Genomic DNA, 25,693 nt, shown 5'->3' on the forward strand with positions numbered 1-25,693 from the left:
GGCACTATGACCTCCCAGGATAATGTTCACTCACCGACAAACAATGCGGCACTGGCCTCAGAATGTGTGTGGGGGAGGCTTTGTGTGCGCACAGACCCTCAGACATGTACCTTACCAACAACGGAAACTGAGGAAATCAACGAAAATGAAGGCAATATTTTGGCGAAAAGTCGGTGAAAACTGAAATCAACGAAAACAGAGATGGACGAAAATGGAAGGTCTACTGTGTTGCCTTTTCAAAGTCTTGTGGAGTTAGGATAATATCCTTGATTTTTGAGATGACCAAACTTTGGGTTTCGTTCATAAAGAATTCATTCTTAATTCTGCCAACCCATAAAATCATTTTGTTTCTCAATATTAACCAAATCTGCCAAAACATCTGCTAATTAGTCTTATCATGTGACCTCCTGGCTTTTAATTCTGCCATTCCATAAAATATTACCACCTGCACCCTTACTTGTAAGTTAGATTTTGTACTAAGTTTAAATAAGATTTATTAAGTTCAAATAAGAAAAGCTGCTCCGGGAATTGCTGGGAAGTTGCATCTGGAGGCTTTTATACCACCACAATGACAAGGTTTTGGTTTTCAATCTTTACTGTCGATATTTAAAAAAAAAAAAAAAAAGATGGGATGGACAAACCTTTAAAAGTATGCTTGTCTCACTGACAATTGTTATAATAAAATTTCTGTAAAGAGCTTTATACAGAAAAGTGGATAAATAAACCTAAAGAACAAAATTTTATTAACAACAAGATTTTTGATTATCAAATTCTTGTAAACCAGATCTATTAACTTACTACAACAATCACAGAAAATTGATTATACTTGGACTGCTTCATGCTTTTTGTGATGATGAAATTGTGATTTGTGTGTGATTCATGCAATTGGGAAAAAAGTAGAGAAATGTAACCATATAGTAATATACCTTAACAACATCAGTTAATATTGTTCCAGTTGGACTTCCTTGAGAAGCAAATATTTTCCTTGATTTGGCTCTTCTGTTAGTGGATTTAAATAATGGTCTCTCTGAAAAAAATATACACATACCATTAAATTAAGATTGGAGAGCAAAGAAAATAAATTTCTTAAAAATTTACTTTTTTATTTTTTTACCAGACTAGTTATCTCCCACTAAGGGAGACCCAAAAAAAAGGAAACACATTCACCATCACTCATGTCATACGTGTGGTGATTACAAGTAAAGCTTGACTATATCTTATTAATCCTCTAAGCATACATAAAAAAAAACTTTTAGTGAGTGAGCAAGGGCAAGGCCGAGCTGCTTCGCTACTATTGCAAGTGACATAGGGTGATTACAAGGTAAAGTCTGCTGTATTTTACTAATATATCTGAAGCTTATGATTACCTTATATTACAAGCATAGGATTTTATTGGTAGCCTTTTAACATCACTTGTACTCAAATATACTGCTCTTGAACTAGTCTTTCTTTTGTCACATATAGGGTGATCCAAAAAGAAGAAAGCACATTGACCATCACTGAATGACCCTTAAACTACATCAACATCAAGTCTTCAGAGTGCAGGGATTGTATTTCCCATCCTTCAAAGTAAAGGCATTGTACTTCCCACCTCCAGAAATGCAACATCCCTACCCACCCATCTATCCTTCAGGGTGGAGGCCCTCTAATTCCTACCTTCACAAATGAAACATCCTACCCAACTAAACTACAAAGTGTAAGCACTATACTTAGCACCTTCAAAACTGCAACATCACCACCTACCCTTTAAAGTGCAGGTAAAATGCTTAATGTATTTTTTACCTTCATAACTAAAGTTCAACTAGCCATTTTCCCAAATCCCTTTATCAATGTTGTCTTGCTCATACATTTTTATTCCATTTAATGTCAATCTACTACCAACAAAATTAATGAACATTTAAGATGGTTGCTATTTCAGCTTAAGTAGGAATAGTCTTGCTATATAATTATTTGTCACATTTTACAAACTGTTAAGTGAATAAGCTAAAAGAAGTTCAAAATAGAGGTTTCCATTTCCACCAAAGATAGGTTAAACTGGCTAAAGGAGAAACATTTCAAAATCTCACAGATATTGAGGTGATAAATTAACAAACACAATTACAGTATTCAAAACTAAAATAGACTATACACTACCTTGGAAATCTGAAATGTCTGGGGCTACCACCATCTCCTCCTGATTAAACTCACACTGTGAAGATTTAATATCTTCATGTAAAGTAAGGGACTGTAGCTGAGTTTGACTTCTGCGGTCATCCTGTTTCATATTATTAATTTTTATTGTAGCTCTTTCAACTGGTTCCTCCACCGAGTCCCTGGATGAAGTGCTTTTGCTAAGAACTCGACTCACCAACTGCAACGATCCACATGGGTTCATGGTGTACACAGAATACATCAATCCATCAGAGTGAGCTCCATCAGAACTTTCCTGTTTCACAAAATATTATCTGAGATTATGCAGCAAATACATAAATAGAAAAAGCAGTTCCAATTGAAATGATATAACACAATTCATATTATAATTATTCTAGAAAGACATGTACATGATTGTTTTAAATATTTATACTGTATAATGGACTTGCAGAACAAACTTCTAAACAGCATTAAAGCTAACACTTTACGTAGCTTCACGAATAAGTTTTTTTAATATGTTAGCCATCTCCTACCAAGGCAGGGCAACCCAAAAAGAAACACTTTCACCATCATTTATGCATAATTACTGTCTTTGCAGAGGCACTCAGATATGACAGTTTAGGTGTCACTCCAAACAGCCAAGATCACAAAACCCTCCTTTAAAGTGCAGGCATTGTACTTCCCACCTCTGGGACTCAAGTCCAGCTAATCAGTTTCCCTGAATCCCTTCACATAATATTACGCTGCTCACACTTCAACAGCTCATCAAGTCCCAAAAGCCATTTGTCTCCATTCAATCCCATCTAATATGCTCACACATGCCTGCTGCATGTCCAAGCCCCTTGTACACAAAACCTCTTTTACCCCCTCCCTCCATCCTTTCCTAGGACAACCCCTGCCCCTCCTCCCTTCCACTACAGATTTATACACCCTCCAAGTCATCCTATTTTGCTCCATCCTCTTTAAAGGACCGAACTACCCCTCTGCAGCCCTCTGAATAATACTTTTAGCAACTCCACACATCCTAATTTCTACATTATGAATTCTCTGCATAATATTTACACCACATATTGCCCTTGGACACGACATCTCCACTGCCTCCAGCCTCTTTGCTGCAGCATTTACAACCCATGCTTCACACCCATATAAGAGTATTGGTACCACTATACTCTTGTAAATTCCCTTCTTTGCCTCCACGGATAACTTTTTTTTGTGTCCACAGATACCTCAGTGCACCACTCACCTTCATTCCTTCATCAATCTTATGGCTAGCCTTGTCCTTCATGAACCCATCTACTCCCAAATATCTAAGCAAATTCACTTCTTGCATATTCTCTCCCTTCAATGTGATATCCAATTTTTATTTACCTAACTCGTTTGATACCCTTATCACCTTACTCTTATCTATGTTCCTTTCAACTTCCTTTACACACCCAAACTCATCCACTAATCTTTGCAACTTCTCTTTATAATCTCCCAAGAGCACAGTATCATCAGCAAATAGTAACAGTGTCAACTCCCATTTTGTATTTGATTCCCCATAATTTAATCTCACCTCTCTCCCCAACACCCTAGCATTTGTTACTTTTACAACCCCATCTATAAATATGTTAAACAACTATGGTGACATTACATATCCCTTCTATGGCCTACTTTTAATAAGTTACATATAAATATATGAATTGGAACGGTTAAATGTAAGAAAGAACTGCTGAGCATGGGCCAGTAGACCTACTGCAGTATTCCTTCATTTCTTTTATTCTTATAAGAAAGTAGTAGTAGTAGTGAAGGGAGGTGGGGTAAGGTTGGTCAGTAAAAGGAAGGAAGGTAAGGGAAGGAATGGACATGAATAAGGGTGAGACAAATTCAAATTCAAATTCAAAGTTTATTCTCTATAAAGATTACAATGTTGAATTTACAGAATTTGGTTGTTGTGTGGTTTACTTGTAGTTAAATAATGATTACAGAGTGTACCACTAGAACGCCTAGCATGGCTAGGCATTTCGGGCAGACTTAGTTTAATTCTTTATTTTAAAATATTACAAATTATGAGGTAAGTTGATATTATGGCTAAGTGACTAAATACTAGTTTGTGAGTTTAGCAATGTGAATGCTTTTGTTTTGGCACAGTACATAGTTTCAGTACTGGAGTATCATAGGATTCATTATTTTAAGATTGAGATTAATATTTCTGTTTATGGTCAAATGGGTGAGTGAGTGTAAGTGTGAACCACCAGGTGGTATTCGTGTAGTTAGTTGATGGGATTTATCAGGGAGATAAGATGTTTTCTAATGGTAGTTTTGAAGGCGATGAATGTGTCTGCAGTTCTAGAGTTCTCAGGTAGGGTGTTCCAGATTTTAGGGCCTTTGACATACATTGAATTTTTGTAAAGGTTTAGTCGGACATGGGGAATGTCGTAGAGATGTTTGTGTCTGGTGTTATGCCTGTGGATTCTGTCACAACTATCAAGAAAGCGTTTTAGGTCAAGGTTGATATTGGAGTTTAAGGTCCTGTAGATGTAGATTGCACAGTAGTAAGTGTGGATGTACTGAACAGGGAGTAAGTTTAGATCTATGAAGAGTGGGGGGGTGTGTTACCAGGGATGGGATTTAGTGATTATTCTTACTGCAGCTTTTTGTTGGGTTATTATTGGCTTTAGGTGTGTTGCTGCAGTTGATCCCCAAGCACAAATAGCATAGGTGAGGTATGGATAAATAAGTGAGTGGTATAGTGTGAGAAGGCCATTTTGCGGCACGTAGTATCATATCTTGGAGAGGATCCCAACTGTTTTGGATACTTTTTTGGTTATGTGTAGGATATGGGTGCTGAAATTCAGGTTGTTGTCAAGGTATAGGCCTAGGAATTTGCCCTCATTATGTCTGGTAATTAGAGTATTGTCGATCTTAATGTTAATTTGTGCATCTCCTGCTCTGCTACCAAACATAATATAGTAGGTTTTGTCAGTGTTAAGCGTAAGTTTATTGGCTGTCATCCAAGTCGATATTTTGATCAGCTCCTCGTTAACAATGGTGTTGAGGGTGGCAAGATTAGGGTGAGAGATGACATAAGTCGTGTCGTCAGCAAAGAGAATGGGTTTCAGGTGTTGGGATACGTTTGGAAGATCATTGATGTATATGAGGAAGAGCAGGGGACCAAGGACACTTCCCTGCGGAACTCCAGTATCAAGTGGCCGTGTTGTTGATGCTGTGTCTTTAATGGTAACATACTGATACCTATTAGTAAGGGAGATGGAGGAGGGTAATAAGGGAAAGGGAAAATGCAAAGAATAAAGAGGGTATGGAGGGAGAGGGAATGGAAAAATAGAGGAAGACAGTGGGCAAAGAGAAAGATAACACTATGTAACACAATTTTTGTTCCTGGCAAGTGTTATTTTCCAGCTCCTTTTATTGCAAAACAATAGAAAATGCCCATTATTCCTTTTAAACTTTGCTTTTGTGGCTTAGAGGATGAATTTTTGACAAAAAAATGGATAAATTTCAATATTTTTTTTTGCTAGTTTTGGATGTAAAACAAAAACATATAATAAAATAAATAAAATTTACATAAAATAAAATTTACACAATTTTATTTTAAACTTTCTGAAACATATTTACAAAGTTAAAAATGAGTGGTTTTTCTAGATTTGCGAGCATGCAACAAATCACTTTCCCGTTTAAGCCCCCAAATGTAGTCCCCCATCATGTTTTCATTATAAGACCCTGATATCTGCATTCAAAATCATTATATCTTGGTGGAAGCGCTCCCCTTGTTCCTCTGAGTATGCTCCCATATTCTCCTTGAAATTATCTGACCATAGCTTTTTACCAAGGTCTCAACAAGTTCCACATAATTGTCAACCTTGTTGTCCAGAAGACCCTGTGCTACAGCAACAAAACTCTCCCAGGCTTCCTTTTCCTTCTCTGTGAGCTTCCTTGGAAATTCTGAGCACTCCCTGATTTTCCTGACTTGTGGTCCACTGAAGATGGCAGCCTTCATCTTATTCTTTGATAGCTTGGGAAAGAAGTCTTGAAGATACTTGAAGGCTGCAGACTCTTTGTCAAGAGCTGTAACAAACTGTTTCATTAGCCCTAGTTTGATGTGTAATGGAGGGAACATAACCCTTTGAGGATCCATTATGTATTCCTACTGAGAACTCAGTCCTTTGAGGCCAGTGCTACATAAACGACATAGATGAGGGAATAAATAGCGACATAAGCAAATTTGCTGATGACACCAAAATAGGCCGTCCAATTCATTCTAATGAGGACACTATTTATTATTATTATTATAATAAAAAAGAAGTGCTAAGCCACAAGGGCTATACAGCGCTGCAGGGTAGGGAAGGAAGCGAGGGTATTAGGCGGCAGAAGGGAGGAGGGATGATCAGTAGGTTACAGAAAACAGCAGGGCAGGGGATAGTACGGGGGTAGAGGGTAGCAAGAGATTGAGGTAGAAAGGGCTGAAGGTATCAGAATTTGTGAAGTAAGTCAGTGGTTGTCAAAAAGTCAATGAGAGAGTCCGGATGAAAGGTGGGTCCATCAGCGAGAAGGGAAGGTAAAGAGAGAGCAGCGGAGCGAAGACGACGATGGAGGTAAATTCTGCGTGCTCGTTGATAAAGTGGGCAGTCCTACAGAATGTGGCTGACTGATAATGGAGCCTGGCAATTCTCACGGAGAGGAGCAGGGCGCCTCTCCATGAGATATCCATGAGTAAGACGAGTATGGCCAATGCAAAGACGGGAGAGAGTAGTCTCCCAACCTCGACACTGGTGATAAGAAGACGGCCAGTAACCTATACTCGGTTTAATAGATTGAAGTTTGTTACCGAGCATAGTAGACCAACGTTGTTACCAACGGGTGTGAAGGTGGGAAGATATTGCAGCAAAATAGTCCGTAAATGGAATACCTCTACATGAAACTGGTAGGTCATGTACTGCTGACCACACAGCAGTCTCTTCCTGTTCATTGCCCTGTACATCAACATCACCAGGGACCCAACAAAAAACAATATCTTTATGCTTGGTAAAGATGCGGCGTAGCCAAAGTTGGATACGGAGGACTAAGGGGTGAGGTGTATCAAATTTCTGTATAGCCTGTAAAGCGCTAAGGGACTCTGAGACAACCACAAATGATGACACAGGCATAGATGCAATACGGATAAGTGCTGCAAGGATGGGAGATCTTGGAGTTCCAGCTGTTCAAGAATGTCATTGCCACATGTCTGGAAATTTTGTTGAACTATGGTATGGGGCAGAATGACGGTACCACTACAAGAATTGAGGGAATGATGTTTTTCAATAGTGACAGGAACAGTATCTATATGGGAAAGAAGAGAAAGATCATGAGCTTGGGTAGCATTCTGTACAGTGATGATGCGCGTACCGCTCTTAAGAGCATGAAAAGAAATATCTTTACCAACATGGCGTAGGAGTGCCTTGCTAATACTGTGGTCGGAAAGACAGGCACAAGAGGAAGTTGGTCGTAAAGTGAAGAATTTAGTCCATTGTGCAGTCTGAAACTGAGCGTGGAAAGGGAGTGCAGGACGTGTCGATCTTTTCTGAGAAGAACGAGAAGGTGGAGAAGTATCATCAGCACGTAATTGTCATTGGCGTTTAGGCGTGGGACCAGATTTGGTCCGACGTGGAATGGGCCGGCGATTCGAAAATTGCCGCACCGTAGAGGGAGAGGCCGGAAGCATAGTCAAAAGAGAGCGGAGGTCAGATAAATCAAAGGAGTCAGTCGAGACCTCAGTACCTGAAGCGGGTGAGGAAACAGTACCGGCAAGAGGTACAGAGGCATGAGGAGTGTCCGAAGAGTGGTCCAAAGATGAGGCGGGGTCAGAATGGGGTGCGGTATCAAGAAGGGGCCCGGGGGTACCAGGTTCATAGACTGGGTTCTCCATGGTTAGGTTACTTCTTTCTTTTTGTTTTTAAGAAAAAAAAAAAAGAAAGAAGAAAAGAAAATAAAAATAAAAAAAAGAATAAAAAAAAAAGGGGGGACCGGGGAGGGATAGTTCCTAGGAGGAATGAAAGGGCCAGAAATTTCCCTCCGCGCCCAAGAGGACCTCAGCACCGCAAGTAGCGTAGATGCAGCATGGAACCCATGCCATACCCTACCCATCATGCCAGTAAACCAGCAGTCCGGGATAGCAACCTCACATCTGCCAAGCTACCTCGGTGGACAAAAGAAAGGGCGGCCGGATATCCGCCACAAAGCACACCTCCTTCGGCCACCACCCCCGGAATCCGAAAGGTGGCTTCCAGAGAGACACCCGTCACCCGAAAGACACCCAAAGCCACTCTCCGGGATACCGGAGAGAGATCGGGACATCCCCAGGCGATCCAGATTCCACGGCAAACTACGCCACCGCCAAGAACCTCAATGGAATGGGATGGACCCCAGTACCCTTTCCCCTACCTAGGAACTAGCACGCCTGTGGGAAAAATCCCAAAGGCCAAAAAGAGGAAGGGCAAAAGGGAGGGGTGGGGAGGGGGAGGAGGAAAGGGAAAAGGGGAGGATGGGATAGGGAAGGGGGGATTGGGGGGTAATTAGGTTCGGTCTGGGGAAGGAGACTGACAGGTCTAATTCCTCAGACCAAGAGCCTCTTCACCACGCCAAGGAGCCCCTCTTGAAGAAGAATGAGGACACTAGAGCACTCCAGGATGATTTGAATAGACTGATGCAATGGTCGGAGAAGTGGCAGATGCAGTTTAATATTGACAAATGCAAAGTTCTAAATGTTGGACAGGTAAATAACCATGCCACATATAAACTAAATAATGTAGATCTTAATACTACTGATTTTTTTTTTTTATTATCACACTGGCCAATTCCCACCAAGGCAGGGTGGCCCGAAAAAGAAAAACTTTCACCATCATTCACTCCATCACTGTCTTGCCAGAAGGGTGCTTTACACTACAGTTTTTAAACTGCAACATTAACACCCCTCCTTCAGAGTGCAGGCACTGTACTTCCCATCTCCAGGACTCAAGTCCGGCCTGCCGGTTTCCCTGAACCCCTTCATAAATGTTACTTTGCTCACACTCCAACAGCACGTCAAGTATTAAAAACCATTTGTCTCCATTCACTCCTATCAAACACGCTCACGCATGGCTGCTGGAAGTCCAAACCCCTCGCACACAAAACCTCCTTTACCCCCTCCCTCCAACCTTTCCTAGGCCGACCCCTACCCCGCCTTCCTTCCACTACAGACTGATACACTCTTAAAGTCACTCTGTTTCGCTCCATTCTCTCTACATGTCCGAACCACCTCAACAACCCTTCCTCAGCCCTCTGGACAACAGTTTTGGTAATCCCGCACCTCCTCCTAACTTCCAAACTACGAATTCTCTGCATTATATTCACACCACACATTGCCCTCAGACATGACATCTCCACTGCCTCCAGCCTTCTCCTCGCTGCAACATTCATCACCCATGCTTCACACCCACATAAGAGCGTTGGTAAAACTATACTCTCATACATTCCCCTCTTTGCCTCCAAGGACAAAGTTCTTTGTCTCCACAGACTCCTAAGTGCACCACTCACCCTTTTCCCCTCATCAATTCTATGATTCACCTCATCTTTCATAGACCCATCCGCTGACACGTCAACTCCCAAATATCTGAATACATTCACCTCCTCCATACTCTCCCTCCAATCTGATATCCAATCTTTCATCACCTAATCTTTTTGTTATCCTCATAACCTTACTCTTTCCTGTATTCACTTTTAATTTTCTTCTTTTGCACACCCTACCAAATTCATCCACCAATCTCTGCAACTTCTCTTCAGAATCTCCCAAGAGCACAGTGTCATCAGCAAAGAGCAACTGTGGCAACTCCCACTTTATGTTTGATTCTTTATCTTTTAACTCCACGCCTCTTGCCAAGACCCTCGCATTTACTTCTCTTACAACCCCATCTATAAATATATTAAACAACCACGGTGACATCACACATCCTTGTCTAAGGCCTACTTTTACTGGGAAATAATTTCCCTGATTGCGAAAAGGATTTAGGAGTTCTGGTTAGCAGTAATTTAAAACCAAGACAACAGTGCATTAGTGTTCGCAATAAAGCTAACAGAATTCTTGGCTTCATATCTAGAAGTATAAATAATAGAAGTCCTCAGGTTGTTCTTCAACTCTATATATCCTTGGTTAGGCCTCATTTAGACTATGCTGCTCAGTTCTGGTCACCGTATTACAGAATGGATATAAATGCTCTGGAAAACGTACAGAGGAGGATGACAAAGATGATCCCATGTATCAGAAATCTTCCCTATGAGGATAGACTGAGGGCCCTGAATCTGCACTCTCTCGAAAGGCGTAGAACTAGGGGGGATATGATCGAGGTGTATAAATGGAAAACAGGAATAAATAAAGGGGATGTAAATAGCGTGCTGAAATTTTCCAGCCAAGACAGGACTCGCACAATGGTTTCAAGTTGGAAAATTTCAGATTCAGAAAGGATATAGGAAAGCACTGGTTTGGTAATAGAGTTGTGGATGAGTGGAACAAACTCCCGAGTACAGTTATTCAGGCTAAAACGTTGTGTAATTTTAAAAATAGGTTAGATAAATACATGAGTGGGTGTGGGTGGGTGTGAGTTGGACCTGACTAGCTTGTGCTGCTGGGTCTGGTGCAGTGCTCCATCCTTGAGTGGAGATGATCAGACTGGGTGGGTCATTGGGCTAATCTGGGGGGGGAGGGGCATTGGTCTAATCTGGGGGGAGGGACATGGACCTGCTCCGCATGGGTCAGTAGGCCCGTTGCAGTGTTCTTTCTTTCTTATGTTCTTATGGTAATGTGCTGCCCTGTCTCTACTATCCCAATGACAGAGATAACAAGGAAACTTTGTAAAACCTCCTTGGAGTCCCATCAAAAATACCACCACTTTGAAGTCCCCAATAACCTCCTAGCCATACTTTTCATAGTTCCAAGCTTCCAGTAAAAGTTTGACACTGTTGTAGTCCTCCTTAAAATGCACTGAATAAGCCAAGGGAAGAGAAGGATACTTGTTCCCATTGTGCAGAAGTACAGCTTTTAGGCTTTTGGAGGAGCTATCAATGAAGTCACCACCCATCTGGATTGCGTGCAATTCCAATTGCATCAAAAGAGGCCTGATACATCATTACAGTAGCACAACCTGTCTTCATTATTGAAGAAGGTTGAGATATGTTGGTGATGTTTTCTTTGGTTTGTCACTTGCACACTTTCATCCACCAAGTCCCACTCCTTGAGCCTTGAAATCAATAGCTCAGCATTTGACTTTGTTAAACCAAGATCTCTGATAAGGTCATTGATGTCTGTTTGGTTTGGGTAGCAAGGATTCCTCCCAACAGCTGCATCTGTGAGATCATAGTCTTGTTCACTGTGCTCTTCATTTTCTGATTTACTGCTTTCTTCTTCTTATGGTTGACTTCTTACTGGAGGTGTAGGTACAAGAAGATCAGTACTGTGTGGTACTGGTGCAAAAGCAGGTGCATTTTTCCCAGTTCAGCATTTGGAAGGATCCACCAGGCAGAAGTAGCAGTTGGTCGAGTGATCAGTGGGTTCACGCCATATTCTAGGAACAGCAAACTTCATGGCTCTTTTTTCTCCTCTGTACCATCATGTAAAACAAAAGAATTAGTTTCTGTTACATACATTTCATTAAAAAAATGTTCCTATTCAAGATTATACCCTTCATATAGCTAATGACTTTCTTAACTTTCAATGTTTTCTTACAATACTCACAAGCAACATGAGGTGCCCAGGTTTTGTCTTGGTCCCCAACTGGCATGCCAAAATATGCTTTGCAAGCTTCACACATTTTTTTTAGATGCTGTTACAGGGAACTTCTTGCTCTTGTCTCAATGAACTGACCACATATGTAGCAGAATGCATCTGGAGAATGACTGCAGCCTCTTGATGCCATTTCACTTTTTCTGATGTGTCTTCTCAGGTAGCCAGAGCTGAACTGAATGCTGGTTTGTGAGCCCCTGTTTTTATATTTGCCAAGCAAAACCCTTACATCAGTCTTTCTGAAAGTGTTCCAGAAGTGTCCTGACCACAAAAGCAAAGTTCTGGGATCAAAACTGCTTTTTTAAATTTTGTTTAGCTATAAAGAATCGGGAAATGCTGCGTATTTCCCAGGAACACGACAAAAGTGAAATTTTGTTACATAGTGAATCTAAATCAGAATTTTACTTACAAAAATACATTAAAGGATACAAGTTAGAGACAATTTTTTTTTTGTAAAGCCCATATTATGCCTAGTGTTTGGAAAGTATTACAATGACAGTCATTTAAAAGAGCTACAATAATTACAATAAAAATATACTGATAATACAGTACATCAGAGATTATCTGGCAATTGTTTATTTGACATTCAACATTATCCAGCATAGCTTTTTGAAGAGAATAAGTAAGTTTATTCAGACACAGGGATACATAAGTACAATTATCACACATTGTGTAAATTACCCAGGAAAACCCAAAATGTCAGACAATGTGATTCATTTCCATTGGGGTCCTTGAGAGCACATGTATGGATAATGTCAGAAAGAAATGTTCAAACAACAGGGACTTTAAACAAATGATGTGATTATCCAATGCTTTTGAAAATGATGTACAACCTTCCCAAAAGAGTGGACAATCAATGATCTACTGTATTATTTAGAAGTTAGAACATAATCATATAAAAAAGCTAGAACACTTTATTTAAAAGCTAAAACACAACATTTAAATGCTGGAACATAATATTAATAGTTAGAATACAACAATTAAAATCTCTTTCTTTTAACAAATTGGCCGTATCCCACCGAGGCAGGGTGACCCAAAAGGAAAAACAAAACCTTCTCCTTTTAAATTTAGTAATATATACAGGAGAAGGGGTTACTAGCCTCTTGCTCCCGGCATTTTAGTCACCTCTTACGACATGCATGACTTACGGAGGTAGAATTCTGTTCCACTTCCCCATGGAGATAAGTGGCAATAAACAAGGACAAGAACTAGTAAGAAGATAGAAGAAAACTCAGAGGAGTATGTATATATATGCTTGTACAAGCATGTGTAGTGTGACCTAAGTGTAAGTAGAAGTAGCAAGACGTACCTGAAAGCTTGCATGTTTATGAGACAGAAAGAAGACACCAGCAATCCATTATGTAAAACAATTACAGGCTTCCATTTCACACTCACTTGGCAGGATGGTAGTACCTCCCTGGGCAGTTGCTGTCTACCAACCTACTACCTAGGAACAATTAAAATATAGAACATAATATTGAAAATGGAACATGTTTAAAGCTAAAACATAATAATAATAATGATGAATAGCTGAAACATAATATTTGAAGCTAAAACATTTTATCATGTCATGTTTGAGGGTGAATATTATGCAGGTTATTTGGAGCTTGGAGATCAGGTGTGGAGTTACAAAAATTATTATTTAGAGGGTGGAGGAGGAGGAAGGGTAGGGGTCATCCTGGAAAGGGGTGGAAGGGGAAGTTAAGGGAGAGTTTGAGTGCTATAGGCTTGGACATTCAAGAGGCTTGTGTGAGCATGTTAAACAGGAGTGGAGGTAAGTAGTTTATGATTTGACATGCTGTTAGTGTGAACAAAGTAACATTTACATAGGGATTTAGGAAAACCAGTTAGCTGGAAGGTGAAAACTAGTGCCTGCAAACCATACCACGGGCGGGATTGAACCCACGGCCTGCACTCTGAGTGAAGTGTAGGGATGTTGCAGTTCAAAGGGTCATCTGAACTGTGATGTCAGCATGCTTTTGGGAAGACAGTGTTTGAGTGATGGTGAAATATTTTTTTTTTTTTTTGGCCACCCTACCTCAGTGAGAGATGAGTTCTGAGAGTTTTTCTACTCCCAGAGCCCAACCTTGGGTAGTTTGGTAAATAAAAGCAGTTAGCTAAATAAGAGTAATAAAAGTGTAAATTAAAACTAACCAGATCATCTAATAGAATCTGCCCCTGGGTATCTTCTTCAAGATGTGAAGATGCCCCATAGTCCAGAGCCATGTTATCATCAAGGGTTGTATGTAATGCAGGTGTTAATGCACATTTTTCAATCTGAGAATCTATATTTAAATTGTTATCTCTGATCTTCAATGTTTCCACTGATTTAAATTCTTTAAAATCCACAACATCATTTACAGCCATACCCACTTCATGGCACTGTGAAGAGTTAGATGCCACAGCCTCTGGGACACATGCTATCTCTTGTTTTAACTGGATCAAAGGTGTTGAGGCAAGCAGTTGAACCAGATCAGGAGATTCATAGGCTTTTTCATGAGTTGTGTTAAGTCTATCTTTGGCATCTTCTAATGGGATGCTTTTCAGAGGTTCAGATGTAGATTCCTGACACCTGCACAAAAAATTGAAGCTTTTTTCTTCTGTCTGTACCTCAGCATTACAAATAGGTAACAGGGAGCCATCCAACTTCATTAAGAGGCCCTGAAAAAAAAAAAAATCTAAAATTTTATATTTCAAGCTACAAGACAGTACTGCATTTACTTGCACTCCCTGACTATGCATAATAAACTAAATGAAAATTATTTCAGTTTAAGGTTGGATTAAGTGTCAAACAGTATTTGATATAGAGCGAGAAACCAATAAAAAAAAAAATGGGTAAGAAGACAGCTGCTGATGAGGGTCTTTAACTGAAGATGAAGGATATAGATTTCTTTTTAACCAAAGTTTACTTCTCTGTCTAGGTGGATTCTCACTTTTTATTTCAATGTAAATTTTTGTAGTTTAAAACTAAAGGGTAAAAAATCATATTAATACACTTTTCTGAACAGTTTACCAAAAAATTTTGATAAAAGCTCAAATGAGTCTACTAGAACACAGAAACACACACATGGACCATTAAAAAGAAAAATTCTCTGGAACAGCCTGAACTGCCGTAACCTCCTCCTCCTCCCCTCTATCTTTCCCCAGTATTGCCATTACTGCTCCTGTTCTTCGAGTGTGTCAACAAAACACAGACAACACAACAAACAAGTATCTATTTAACATACTGCTTGTTCAGCATAACCTGTTGAGAAATGCCATGGAACTCACTACCTGCCAACTGCTTCAAAACACTCTTTATGAAATACTTCCTCATCTTTATGTGACTGCTTCATTGACTGATTATTAATTAATAACCTTTAATACCAAATTCTTCTTCTTTCAACACACCGGCCATATCCCACCAAGGCAGGGTGGCCCAAAAAGAAAAACGAAAGTTTTTCTTTTAAATTTAGTAATTTATACGGGAGAAGGGGTTACTAGCCCCTTGCTCCCGGCATTTTAGTCGCCTCTTACAACACGCATGGCTTACGGAGGAAGAATTCTGTTCCACTTCCCGATAGAGATAAGAGGAAATAAACAAGAACAAGAACTAGAAAGAAAATAGAAGAATACCCAGAGGAGTGTGTATATATATGCTTGTACATGTATGTGTAGTGTGACCTAAGTGCAAGTAGAAGTAGCAAGACATACCTGAAATCTTGCATGTTTATGAGACAGACAAAAGACACCAGCAATCTTACCATCATACAAAACAATTACAGGTTTTCGTTGTACACTCACTTGGCAGGACGGTAGTACCTCCCTGGGCGGTTGCTGTTTACCAACCTACTACCTAGCTTAATACCAAATAACATCACATAATATTTTCATCACCCTAATATTTATGTAATTAAAGCTGCCATTTCAGTTAAGATTAACATGATGTATTAAACTTAATGCCTGAAATTCTCTGCATAATCAGTGGTCTTCCATTAAATTTCAAACCTGTGCCACTTTTTTGTAATCATTGTAAGTTTTTTTTTTTTTTGGGGGGGGGGGGATAGTTATATTTATATTTGTAAGCAAATATTTTTATTATTAGCACACTGGGAGTGATTTTGTCGGAGGATCTCACCTTCAAGGACCATAACATTGTATCAATCGCATCTGCTAGAAAAATGACAGGATGGATAATGAGAACCTTCAAAACTAGGGAGGCCAAGCCCATGATGACACTCTTCAGGTCACTTGTTCTATCTAGGCTGGAATATTGCTGCACTCTAACAGCACCTTTCAAGGCAGGTGAAATTGCCGACCTAGAAAATGTACAGAGAACTTTCACGGCGCACATAACGGAGATAAAACACCTCAATTACTGGGAGCGCTTGAGGTTTCTAAACCTGTATTCCCTGGAACGCAGGAGGGAGAGATACATGATTATATTTTTTTTTTTTTATTATTATCACACCGGCCGATTCCCACGCTTCACACCCATATAAGAGCGTTGGTAAAACTATACTCTCATACATTCCCCTCTTTGCCTCCAAGGACAAAGTTCTTTGTCTCCACAGACTCCTAAGTGCACCACTCACTCTTTTTCCCTCATCAATTCTATGATTCACCTCATCTTTCATAGACCCATCCGCTGACACGTCCACTCCCAAATATCGGAATACGTTCACCTCCTCCATACTCTCTCCCTCCAATCTGATATTCAATCTTTCATCACCTAATCTTTTTGTTATCCTCATAACCTTACTCTTTCCTGTATTCACCTTTAATTTTCTTCTTTTGCACACCCTACCAAATTCATCCACCAATCTCTGCAACTTCTCTTCAGAATCTCCCAAGAGCACAGTGTCATCAGCAAAGAGCAGCTGTGACAACTCCCACTTTGTGTGTGATTCTTTATCTTTTAACTCCACGCCTCTTGCCAAGACCCTCGCATTTACTTCTCTTACAACCCCATCTATAAATATATTAAACAACCAAGGTGACATCACACATCCTTGTCTAAGGCCTACTTTTACTGGGAAAAAATTTCCCTCTTTCCTACATACTCTAACTTGAGCCTCACTATCCTCGTAAAAACTCTTCACTGCTTTCAGTAACCTACCTCCTACACCATACACTTGCAACATCTGCCACATTGCCCCCCTATCCACCCTGTCATACGCCTTTTCCAAATCCATAAATGCCACAAAGACCTCTTTAGCCTTATCTAAATACTGTTCACTTATATGTTTCACTGTAAACACCTGGAAAATCCTAGAGGGACTAGTACCGAACTTGCACACGAAAATCACTCACTACGAAAGCAAAAGACTTGGCAGACGATGCACCATCCCCCCAATGAAAAGCAGGGGTGTCACTAGCACGTTAAGAGACCATACAATAAGTGTCAGGGGCCCGAGACTGTTCAACTGCCTCCCAGCACACATAAGGGGGATTACCAACAGACCCCTGGCAGTCTTCAAGCTGGCACTGGACAAGCACCTAAAGTCAGTTCCTGATCAGCCGGGCTGTGGCTCGTACGTTGGTTTGCGTGCAGCCAGCAGCAACAGCCTGGTTGATCAGGCGCTGATCCACCAGGAGGCCTGGTCACAGACCGGGCCGCGGGGGCGTTGACCCCCGAAACTCTCTCCAGGTAAACTCCAGGTAAACTGGCCGATTCCCACCAAGGCAGGGTGGCCCGAAAAAGAAAAACTTTCACCATCATTCACTCCATCACTGTCTTGCCAGAAGGGTGCTTTCCACTAGTTTTTAAACTGCAACATTAACACCCCTCCTTCAGAGTGCAGGCACTGTACTTCCCATCTCCAGGACAGGACTCAAGTCCGGCCTGCCGGTTTCCCTGAATCCCTTCATAAATGTTACTCTGCTCACACTCCAACAGCACGTCAAATATTAAAAAACATTTGTCTCCATTCACTCCTATCAAACACGCTCAAGCATGCCCACTGGAAGTCCAAGCCCCTCGCACACAAAACCTCCTTTACCCACTCCCTCCAACCTTTCCTAGGCCGACCCCTACCCCACCTTCCTTCCACTACAGACTGATACACTCTTGAAGTCATTCTGTTTTGCTCCATTCTCTCTACATGTCCGAACCACCTCAACAACCCTTCCTCAGCCCTCTGGACAACAGTTTTGATAATCCCGCACCTCCTCCTAACTTCCAAACTATGAATTCTCTGCATTATATTCACACCACACATTGCCCTCAGACATGACATCTCCACTGCCTCCAGCCTTCTCCTCGCTGCAACATTCATCACCCATGCTTCACACCCATATAAAGAGTGTTGGTAAAACTATACTCTCATACATTCCCCTCTTTGCCTCCAAGGACAAAGTTCTTTGTCTCCACAGACTCCTAAGTGAACCGCTCACCCTTTTCCCCCTCATCAATTCTATGATTCACCTCATCTTTCATAGACCCATCCGCTGACACGTCCACTCCCAAATATCTGAATACATTCACCTCCTCCATACTCTCTCTCTCCAATCTGATATCCAATCTTTCATCACCTAATCCTCATAACCTTACTCTTTCCTGTATTCATTTTTAATTTTCTTCTTTTACATACCCTACCAAATTCATCCACCAACCTCTGCAACTTCTCTTCAGAATCTCCCAAGAGCACAGTGTCATCAGCAAAGAGCAACTGTGACAACTCCCACTTTATGTGTGATTCTTTATCTTTTAACTCCACGCCTCTTGCCAAGACCCTCACATTTACTTCTCTTACAACTCCATCTATAAATATATTAAACAACCACAGTGACATTACACATCCTTGTCTAAGGCCTACTTTTACTGGGAAATAATCTCCCTCTTTCCTACATACTCTGACTTGAGCCTCACTATCCTCGTAAAAACTCTTCACTGCTTTCAGTAACCTACCTCCTATACCATACACCTGCAACATCTGCCACATAGCCCCCCTATCCACCCTGTCATACACCTTTCCAAATCCATAATTGCCACAAAAACCTCTTCAGCCTTATCTAAATACTGTTCACTTATATGTTTCACTGTAAACACCTGGTCCACACACCCCCTACCTTTCCTAAAGCCTCCTTGTTCATCTGCTATCCTATTCTCTGTCTTACTCTTAATTCTTTCAATAACAACTCTACCACACACTTTACCAGGTATACTCAACAGACTTATCCCCCTATAATTTTTGCACTCTCTTTTGTCCCCTTTGCCTTTATACAAAGGAACTATGCATACTCTCTGCAATCCCTAGGTACCTTATCCTCTTCCATACATTTATTAAATAATAGCACCAACCACTCCAAAACTATATCTCCACCTGCTTTTAACATTTCTATATATCCCCACCTGCTTTTAACATTTCTATCTTTATCCCATCAATCCCAGCTGCCTTACCCCCTTTCATTTTACCTACTGCCTCATGAGCTTCCTTCCCCCACACTCACAACTTTCTCTTCCTCACTCCTACAAGATGTTATTCCTCCTTGCCCTATACATGAAATCACAGCTTCCCTATCTTCATCAACATTTAACAATTCCTGAAAATATTCCCTCCATCTTCCCAATACCTCTAACTCTCCATTTAATAACTCTCCTCTCCTATTTTTTACTGACAAATCCATTTGTTCTCTAGGCTTCCTTAACTTGTTAATCTCACTCCAAAACTTTTTCTTATTTTCAACAAAATTTGCTAATAACATCTCACCCACTCTCTCATTTGCTCTCTTTTTACATTGCTTCACCACTCTCTTAGCCTCTCTCTTTTTCTCCATATACTCTTCCCTCCTTGTATCACTTCTACTTTGTAAAAACTTTTCATATGCTAACTTTTTCTCCCTTACTACTCTCTTTACATCATCATTCCACCAATCACTCCTCTTCCCTCCCGCACCCAGTTTCCTGTAACCACAAACTTCTGCTGAACACACTAACACTACATTTTTAAACCTACCCCATACCTCTTCAACCCCATTGCCTATGATCTCATTAGCCCATCTATCCTCCAATAGCTGTTTATATCTTACCCTAACTGCCTCATCTTTTAGTTTATAAACCTTCACCTCTCTCTTCCCTGATGCTTCTATTCTCCTTGTATCCCATGTACCTTTTACTCTCAGTGTAGCTACAACTAAAAAGTGATCTGATATATCTGTGGCCCCTCTATAAACATGTACATCCTGAAGTCTACTCAACAGTCTTTTATCTACCAATACATAATCCAACAAACTACTGTCATTTTGCCCCACATCATATCTTGTTGCAGTTTAAAAACTGTAGTGTAAAGCACCCTTCTGGCAAGACAGTGATGGAGTAAATGATGGTGAAAGTTTCTCTTTTTCGGGCCACCCTGCCTTTGTGGGAATCGGCCAGTGTGTTAATAAAATAAAATAATTATTTATCCTCTTTTTCTTAAAATATGTATTACCTATAACTAAACCCCTTTCTATACAAAGTTCAATCAAAGGGCTCCCATTATCATTTACACCTGGCATCCCAAACTTACCTACCACACCCTCTCTAAAAGTTTCTCCTACTTTAGCATTCAGGTCCCCTACCACAATTACTCTCTCACTTGGTTCAAAGGTTCTTATACATTCACTTAACATCTCCCAAAATCTCTCTCTCTCCTCTACATTGTTCTCTTCTCCAGGTGCATACACGCTTATTATGACCCACTTTTCGCATCCAACCTTTACTTTAATCCACATAATCCTTGAATTTACACATTCATATTCTCTTTTCTCCTTCCATAAGTGATCCTTCAACATTATTGCTACCCCTTCTTTAGCTCTAACTCTCTCAGATACTCCAGATTTAATCCCATATATTTCCCCCCACCGAAATTCCCCTACCCCCTTCAGCTTTGTTTCGCTTAGGGCCAGGACATCCAACTTCTTTTCATTCATAACATCAGCAATCATCTGTTTCTTGTCATCCGCACTACATCCACACACATTCAAGCATCCTAGTTTTATAAGTTTTTCTTCTTCTCTTTTTTAGTAAATGTTTACAGGAGAAGGGGTTACTAGCCCATTGCTCCCGGCATTTTAGTCTCCTCATATGACACTCATGGCTTAAGGAGGAAAGATTCTTTTCCACTTCCCCATGGACAATAGAAGAAATAAAGAAGAACAAGAGCTATTCAGAAAAAGGAGAAAAACCTAGATGTACGTATATATATATGCATGTGCGTGTCTGTGAAGTGTGACCAAAGTGTAAGTAGGAGTAGCAAGATATCCCTGTTATCTAGCGTGTTTATGAGACAGAAAAAGACACCAGCAATCCTACCATCATGTAAAACAGTTACAGGTTTCTGTTTCACAGTCATCTGGCAGGACGGTAGTACAGTGGACCCACGGTTAACGATATTTTTTCACTCCAGAAGTATGTTCAGGTGCCAGTACTGACCGAATTTGTTCCCATAAGAAATATTGTGAAGTAGATTAGTCCATTTCAGACCCCCAAACATACACGTACAAACGCACTTACATAAATACACTTACATAATTGGTCACATTCGGAGGTAATCGTTATGTGGGGGTCCACTGTACTTCCCTGGGTGGTTGCTGTCTACCAACCTACTACCTTGTAAGTGAATATACTTAAGATTTATCAGTAGGCTTACCTTCATATTCAAGACAAGTTGAACTAAGTGCGATACTAAGGACGTTTGAAGACGCATACTGAAGCTCCTCATTTCCAAAAACTGAACTGTGTAACTTCCAATTACACTACACTCGGACATCTGCAATGAAAGTTTGCATATTCTAAAATTTCAATGCTGACAGAGGCAATGCCAACATGCGACCTGAGGACTTCATACTCTCCAAAGCTCTCCCAAATAAAAATAATAATAATAATAATAATAGTAATAATGATGATGCTTCAAAAGAAGTCTCTGATCTCCCCTTCCAAATGGATGGCAACCCCTAATTTCCCTTAGTATAAAAATTGTGGAGCTGCCCGTGTACTGATTTTTTTTTTTTCAACAAGTCAGCTGTCTTCTACCGAGGCAGGGTGACCCAAAAAGAAAGAAAACCCCCAAAAAGAAAATACTTTCATCATCATTCAACACTTTCACCTCACTCACACATAATCACTGTTTTTGCAAAGGTGCTCAGAACACAACAGTTTAGAAGCATATACGTATAAAGATACACAACATATCCCTCCAAACTGCTAATATCCCGAACTCCTCCTTTAGAGTGCAGGCATTGTACTTCCCATTTCCAGGACTCAAGTCCGGCTATATAAAAATAACCGGTTTCCCTGAATCCCTTCACTAAATATTACCCTGCTCACACTCCAACAGATCGTCAGGTCCCAAATACCATTCGTCTCCATTCACTCCTATCGAACACGCTCATGCATGCCTGCTGGAAGTCCAAGCCCCTCGCCCACAAAACCTCCCTTACCCCTTCCTTCCAACCTTTTCGAGGACGACCCCTACCCTGCCTTCCTTCTCCTACAGATTTAAATGCTTTCCATGTCATTCTACTTTGATCCATTCTCTCTAAATGACCAAACCACCTCAACAACCCCTCTTCAGCCCTCTGACTAATACTTTTATTAACTCCACACCTTCTTCTAATTTTCACACTCCAAATTTTCTGCATAATATTTACACCACACATTGCCCTTAGACAGGACATCTCCACTGCCTCCAACCGCCTCCTCGCTGCTGCATTCACAACCCAAGCTTCACACCCATATAAGAGTGTTGGTACTACTATACTTTCATACATTCCCTTCTTTGCCTCCATAGATAACGTTTTTTGACTCCACATATACCTCAACGCACCACTCACCTTTTTTCCTTCATCAATTCTATGATTAACCTCATCCTTCATAAATCCATCTACCGACACGTCAACTCCCAAGTATCTGAAAACATTCACTTCTTCCATACTCCTCCTTCCCAATTTGATATCCAATTTTTCTTTATCTAAATCATTTGATACCCTCATCACCTTACTCTTTTCTATGTTCACTTTCAACTTTCTACCTTTACACACACTCCCAAACTCATCCACTAACCTTTGCAATTTTTCTTTAGAATCTCCCATAAGCACAGTATCATCAGCAAAAAGTAACTGTCAATTCCCACTTTGTATTTGATTCCCCATAATTTAATCCCACCCCTCTCCCGAACATCCTAGCATTTACTTCTTTAACAACCCCATCTATAAATATATTAAACAACCATGGTGACATTACACATCCCTGTCTAAGACCTACTTTTACCGGGAAGTAGTCTCCCTCTCTTCTACACACCCTAACCTGAGCCTCACTATCCTCATAAAAACTCTTTACAGCATTTAGTAACTTACCACCTATTCCATATACTTGCAACATCTGCCACATTGCTCCCCTATCCACTCTATCATATGCCTTTTCTAAATCTATAAATGCAATAAAAACTTCCCTACCTTTATCTAAATACTGTTCACATATATGCTTCAATGTAAACACTTGATCTACACATCCCCTACCCACTCTGAAACCTCCTTGCTCATCCGCAATCCTAATAAGAATAAGAATAAGAAAAAGAATAAGAATAATAAGAATCTTTCCTCCGTAAGCCATGCGTGTTGTAAAAGTCAACTAAAATGCCGGGAACAATGGGCTAGTAACCCCTTTTCCTGTGAAGATTACTAAAAAGAATAAGAAGAAAATTGTCAAAGTGGGAGGTCTGAATGTGTGTGGATGTTGTGCAAATGATAAGAAAGAGATGATTGTGGATGTTATGAATGAGAAGAAGCTGGATGTCCTGGCTTTAAGTGAAACATAGCTGAAAGGGGTGGGAGAGTTTCAGTGGAGAGGAATAAATGGGATTAGGTCAGGGGTTTCAAATAGAGTTAGAGCTAAAGAAGGAGTAGCAATAATGTTGAAGGATAAGATATGGCAGGAAAAGAGGGACTATAAATGTATTAATTCAAGGATTATGTGGAGTAAAATAAAGGTTGGATGTGAAAAGTGGGTTATAGTAAACATATATTCACCTGGAGAAGAGAGAAGTGTAGACGAGAGAGAGAGATTTTGGGAAATGTTGAGTGAATGCATGGGGAGTTTTGAACCAAGTGTGAGAGTACTTGTGGTTGGGGACTTCAATGCTAAAGTGGGTAAAAATGTTGTGGAGGGAGTAGTAGGTAAATTTGGGAGTAGTAGGTAAATGGGGAGTCTTTAATTGAGCTATGTGCAGAAAGAGATTTGGTAATAAGTAATACATATTTTATGAAAAAGAGGATAAATAAATATACAAGGTATGATGTAGCATGTAATGAAAGTAGTTTGTTGGATTATGTATTGGTGGATAAAAGGTTAATGGGTAGGCTACAGGATGTACATGTTTATAGAGGGGCAACTGATATATCGGATCATTTAGCTGTAGCTACAGTTAGAGTAAGAGGTAGATGGGACAAGAGGAAGGTGGCAACAACAAGTAGGAGGGAAGTGAAAGTGTATAAACTAAGGGAGGAGGAAGTTCGGGTGAGATATAAGCGACTATTGGCAGAAAAGTGGGCTAGTGCAAAGATGAGTAGTGGGGGGGGGGGGGTTGAAGAGAGCTGGATGAGTTTTAAAAATGCAGTATTAGAATGTGGGGCAGAAGTTTGTGGTTATAGGAGGGTGGGGGCAGGAGGAAAGAGGAGTGACTGGTGGAATGATGAAGTAAAGGGTGTGATAAAAGAGAAAAAGTTAGGTTATGAGAGGTTTTTACAAAACAGAAGTGTTATAACAAGAGCAGAGTATATGAAGAGTAAATGAAAGGTGAAGAGAGTGGTGAGAGAGTGCAAAAGGAGAGCAGATGATAGAGTGGGAGAGGCACTGTCAAGAATTTTTAATGAAAATAAGAAAAAATTTTGGAGCGAGTTAAACAAGTTAAGAAAGCCTAGGGAACGTATGGATTTGTCAGTTAAAAACAGAGTGAGGAGTTAGTAGATGGGGAAAGGGAGGTATTAGGTAGATGGCGAGAATATTTTGAGGAACTTTTAAATGTTGAGGAAGAAAGGGAGGCGGTAATTTCATGCACTGGCCAGGGAGGTATACCATCTTTCAGGAGTGAAGAAGAGCAGAATGTAAGTGTGGGGTCGGTACGTGAGGCATTACGTAGAATGAAAGGGGGTAAAGCAGCTGGAACTGATGGGATCATGACAGAAATGTTAAAAGGAGGGGGGATACAGTGCTGGAGTGGTTGGTACTTTTGTTTAATAAATGTATGGAAGAGGGGAAGGTACCTAGGGATTGGCAGAGAGCATGTATAGTCCCTTTATATAAAGGGAAGGGGGACAAAAGAGATTGTAAAAATTATAGAGGAATAAGTTTACTGTACTGATATGTAATGATAAACAAATGCTTGGTTAAGTAAAAGGACACAAATGCAACTAATGTGACATTTTACTCTGGCAACGTTTCACTCTCCAGGAGCTTTATCAAGCTGTTACAAACAAAGCATGGACACAGAGGGTATATACAGGCTTAGAGTGAGGTGTAATACTACTACTACTACCCTAGTATCACACCTCACTCTAAGCATACATATACCCTCTGTGTCTATGTATTGTTTGTAACAGCTTGATAAAGCTCCTGGGGAGTGAAACGTTGCCACAATAAAATGTTACATTGGTTGCACTTGTGCCCTTTTACCTAACAGGTACAACATTGGTTTATTAGCAGTGGATCATCTGGCACTTCTTTTTTTTTCAATTCAATTCAATTCAAAGTTTATTCTCTATAAGGATTACAATGCTGAGTTTACAGAATTTGGTTATTGTGTGGTTTACATGTTTACC

At 40.3% G+C, this 25,693-nt stretch overlaps 1 protein-coding gene across 4 annotated transcripts in view; it reads right to left on the reverse strand.

Annotated features, from left to right (window-relative positions):
- LOC128703806 (uncharacterized) overlaps nt 1–25,693 on the reverse strand; it is a 59,719-nt gene that overhangs the window by 31,485 nt on the left and 2,541 nt on the right. For 2 of the 4 annotated variants that reach the window (XM_070103714.1, XM_070103715.1), the window contains exons 2-5: nt 21,529–21,648; nt 14,072–14,578; nt 2,134–2,425; nt 927–1,027 (exon numbers count right to left, since the gene is read on the reverse strand). In XM_070103714.1, coding sequence (XP_069959815.1) covers nt 927–1,027; nt 2,134–2,425; nt 14,072–14,578; nt 21,529–21,648 — 1,020 coding nt within the window. The remainder of the gene's footprint in view (nt 1–926; nt 1,028–2,133; nt 2,426–14,071; nt 14,579–21,528; nt 21,649–25,693) is intronic. The other 2 variants (XM_070103717.1, XM_070103716.1) reach the window with 2 other exon arrangements.

This window comes from Cherax quadricarinatus, chromosome 87, assembly GCF_038502225.1.
Source record: "Cherax quadricarinatus isolate ZL_2023a chromosome 87, ASM3850222v1, whole genome shotgun sequence".
Taxonomy (NCBI): domain Eukaryota; kingdom Metazoa; phylum Arthropoda; class Malacostraca; order Decapoda; family Parastacidae; genus Cherax; species Cherax quadricarinatus.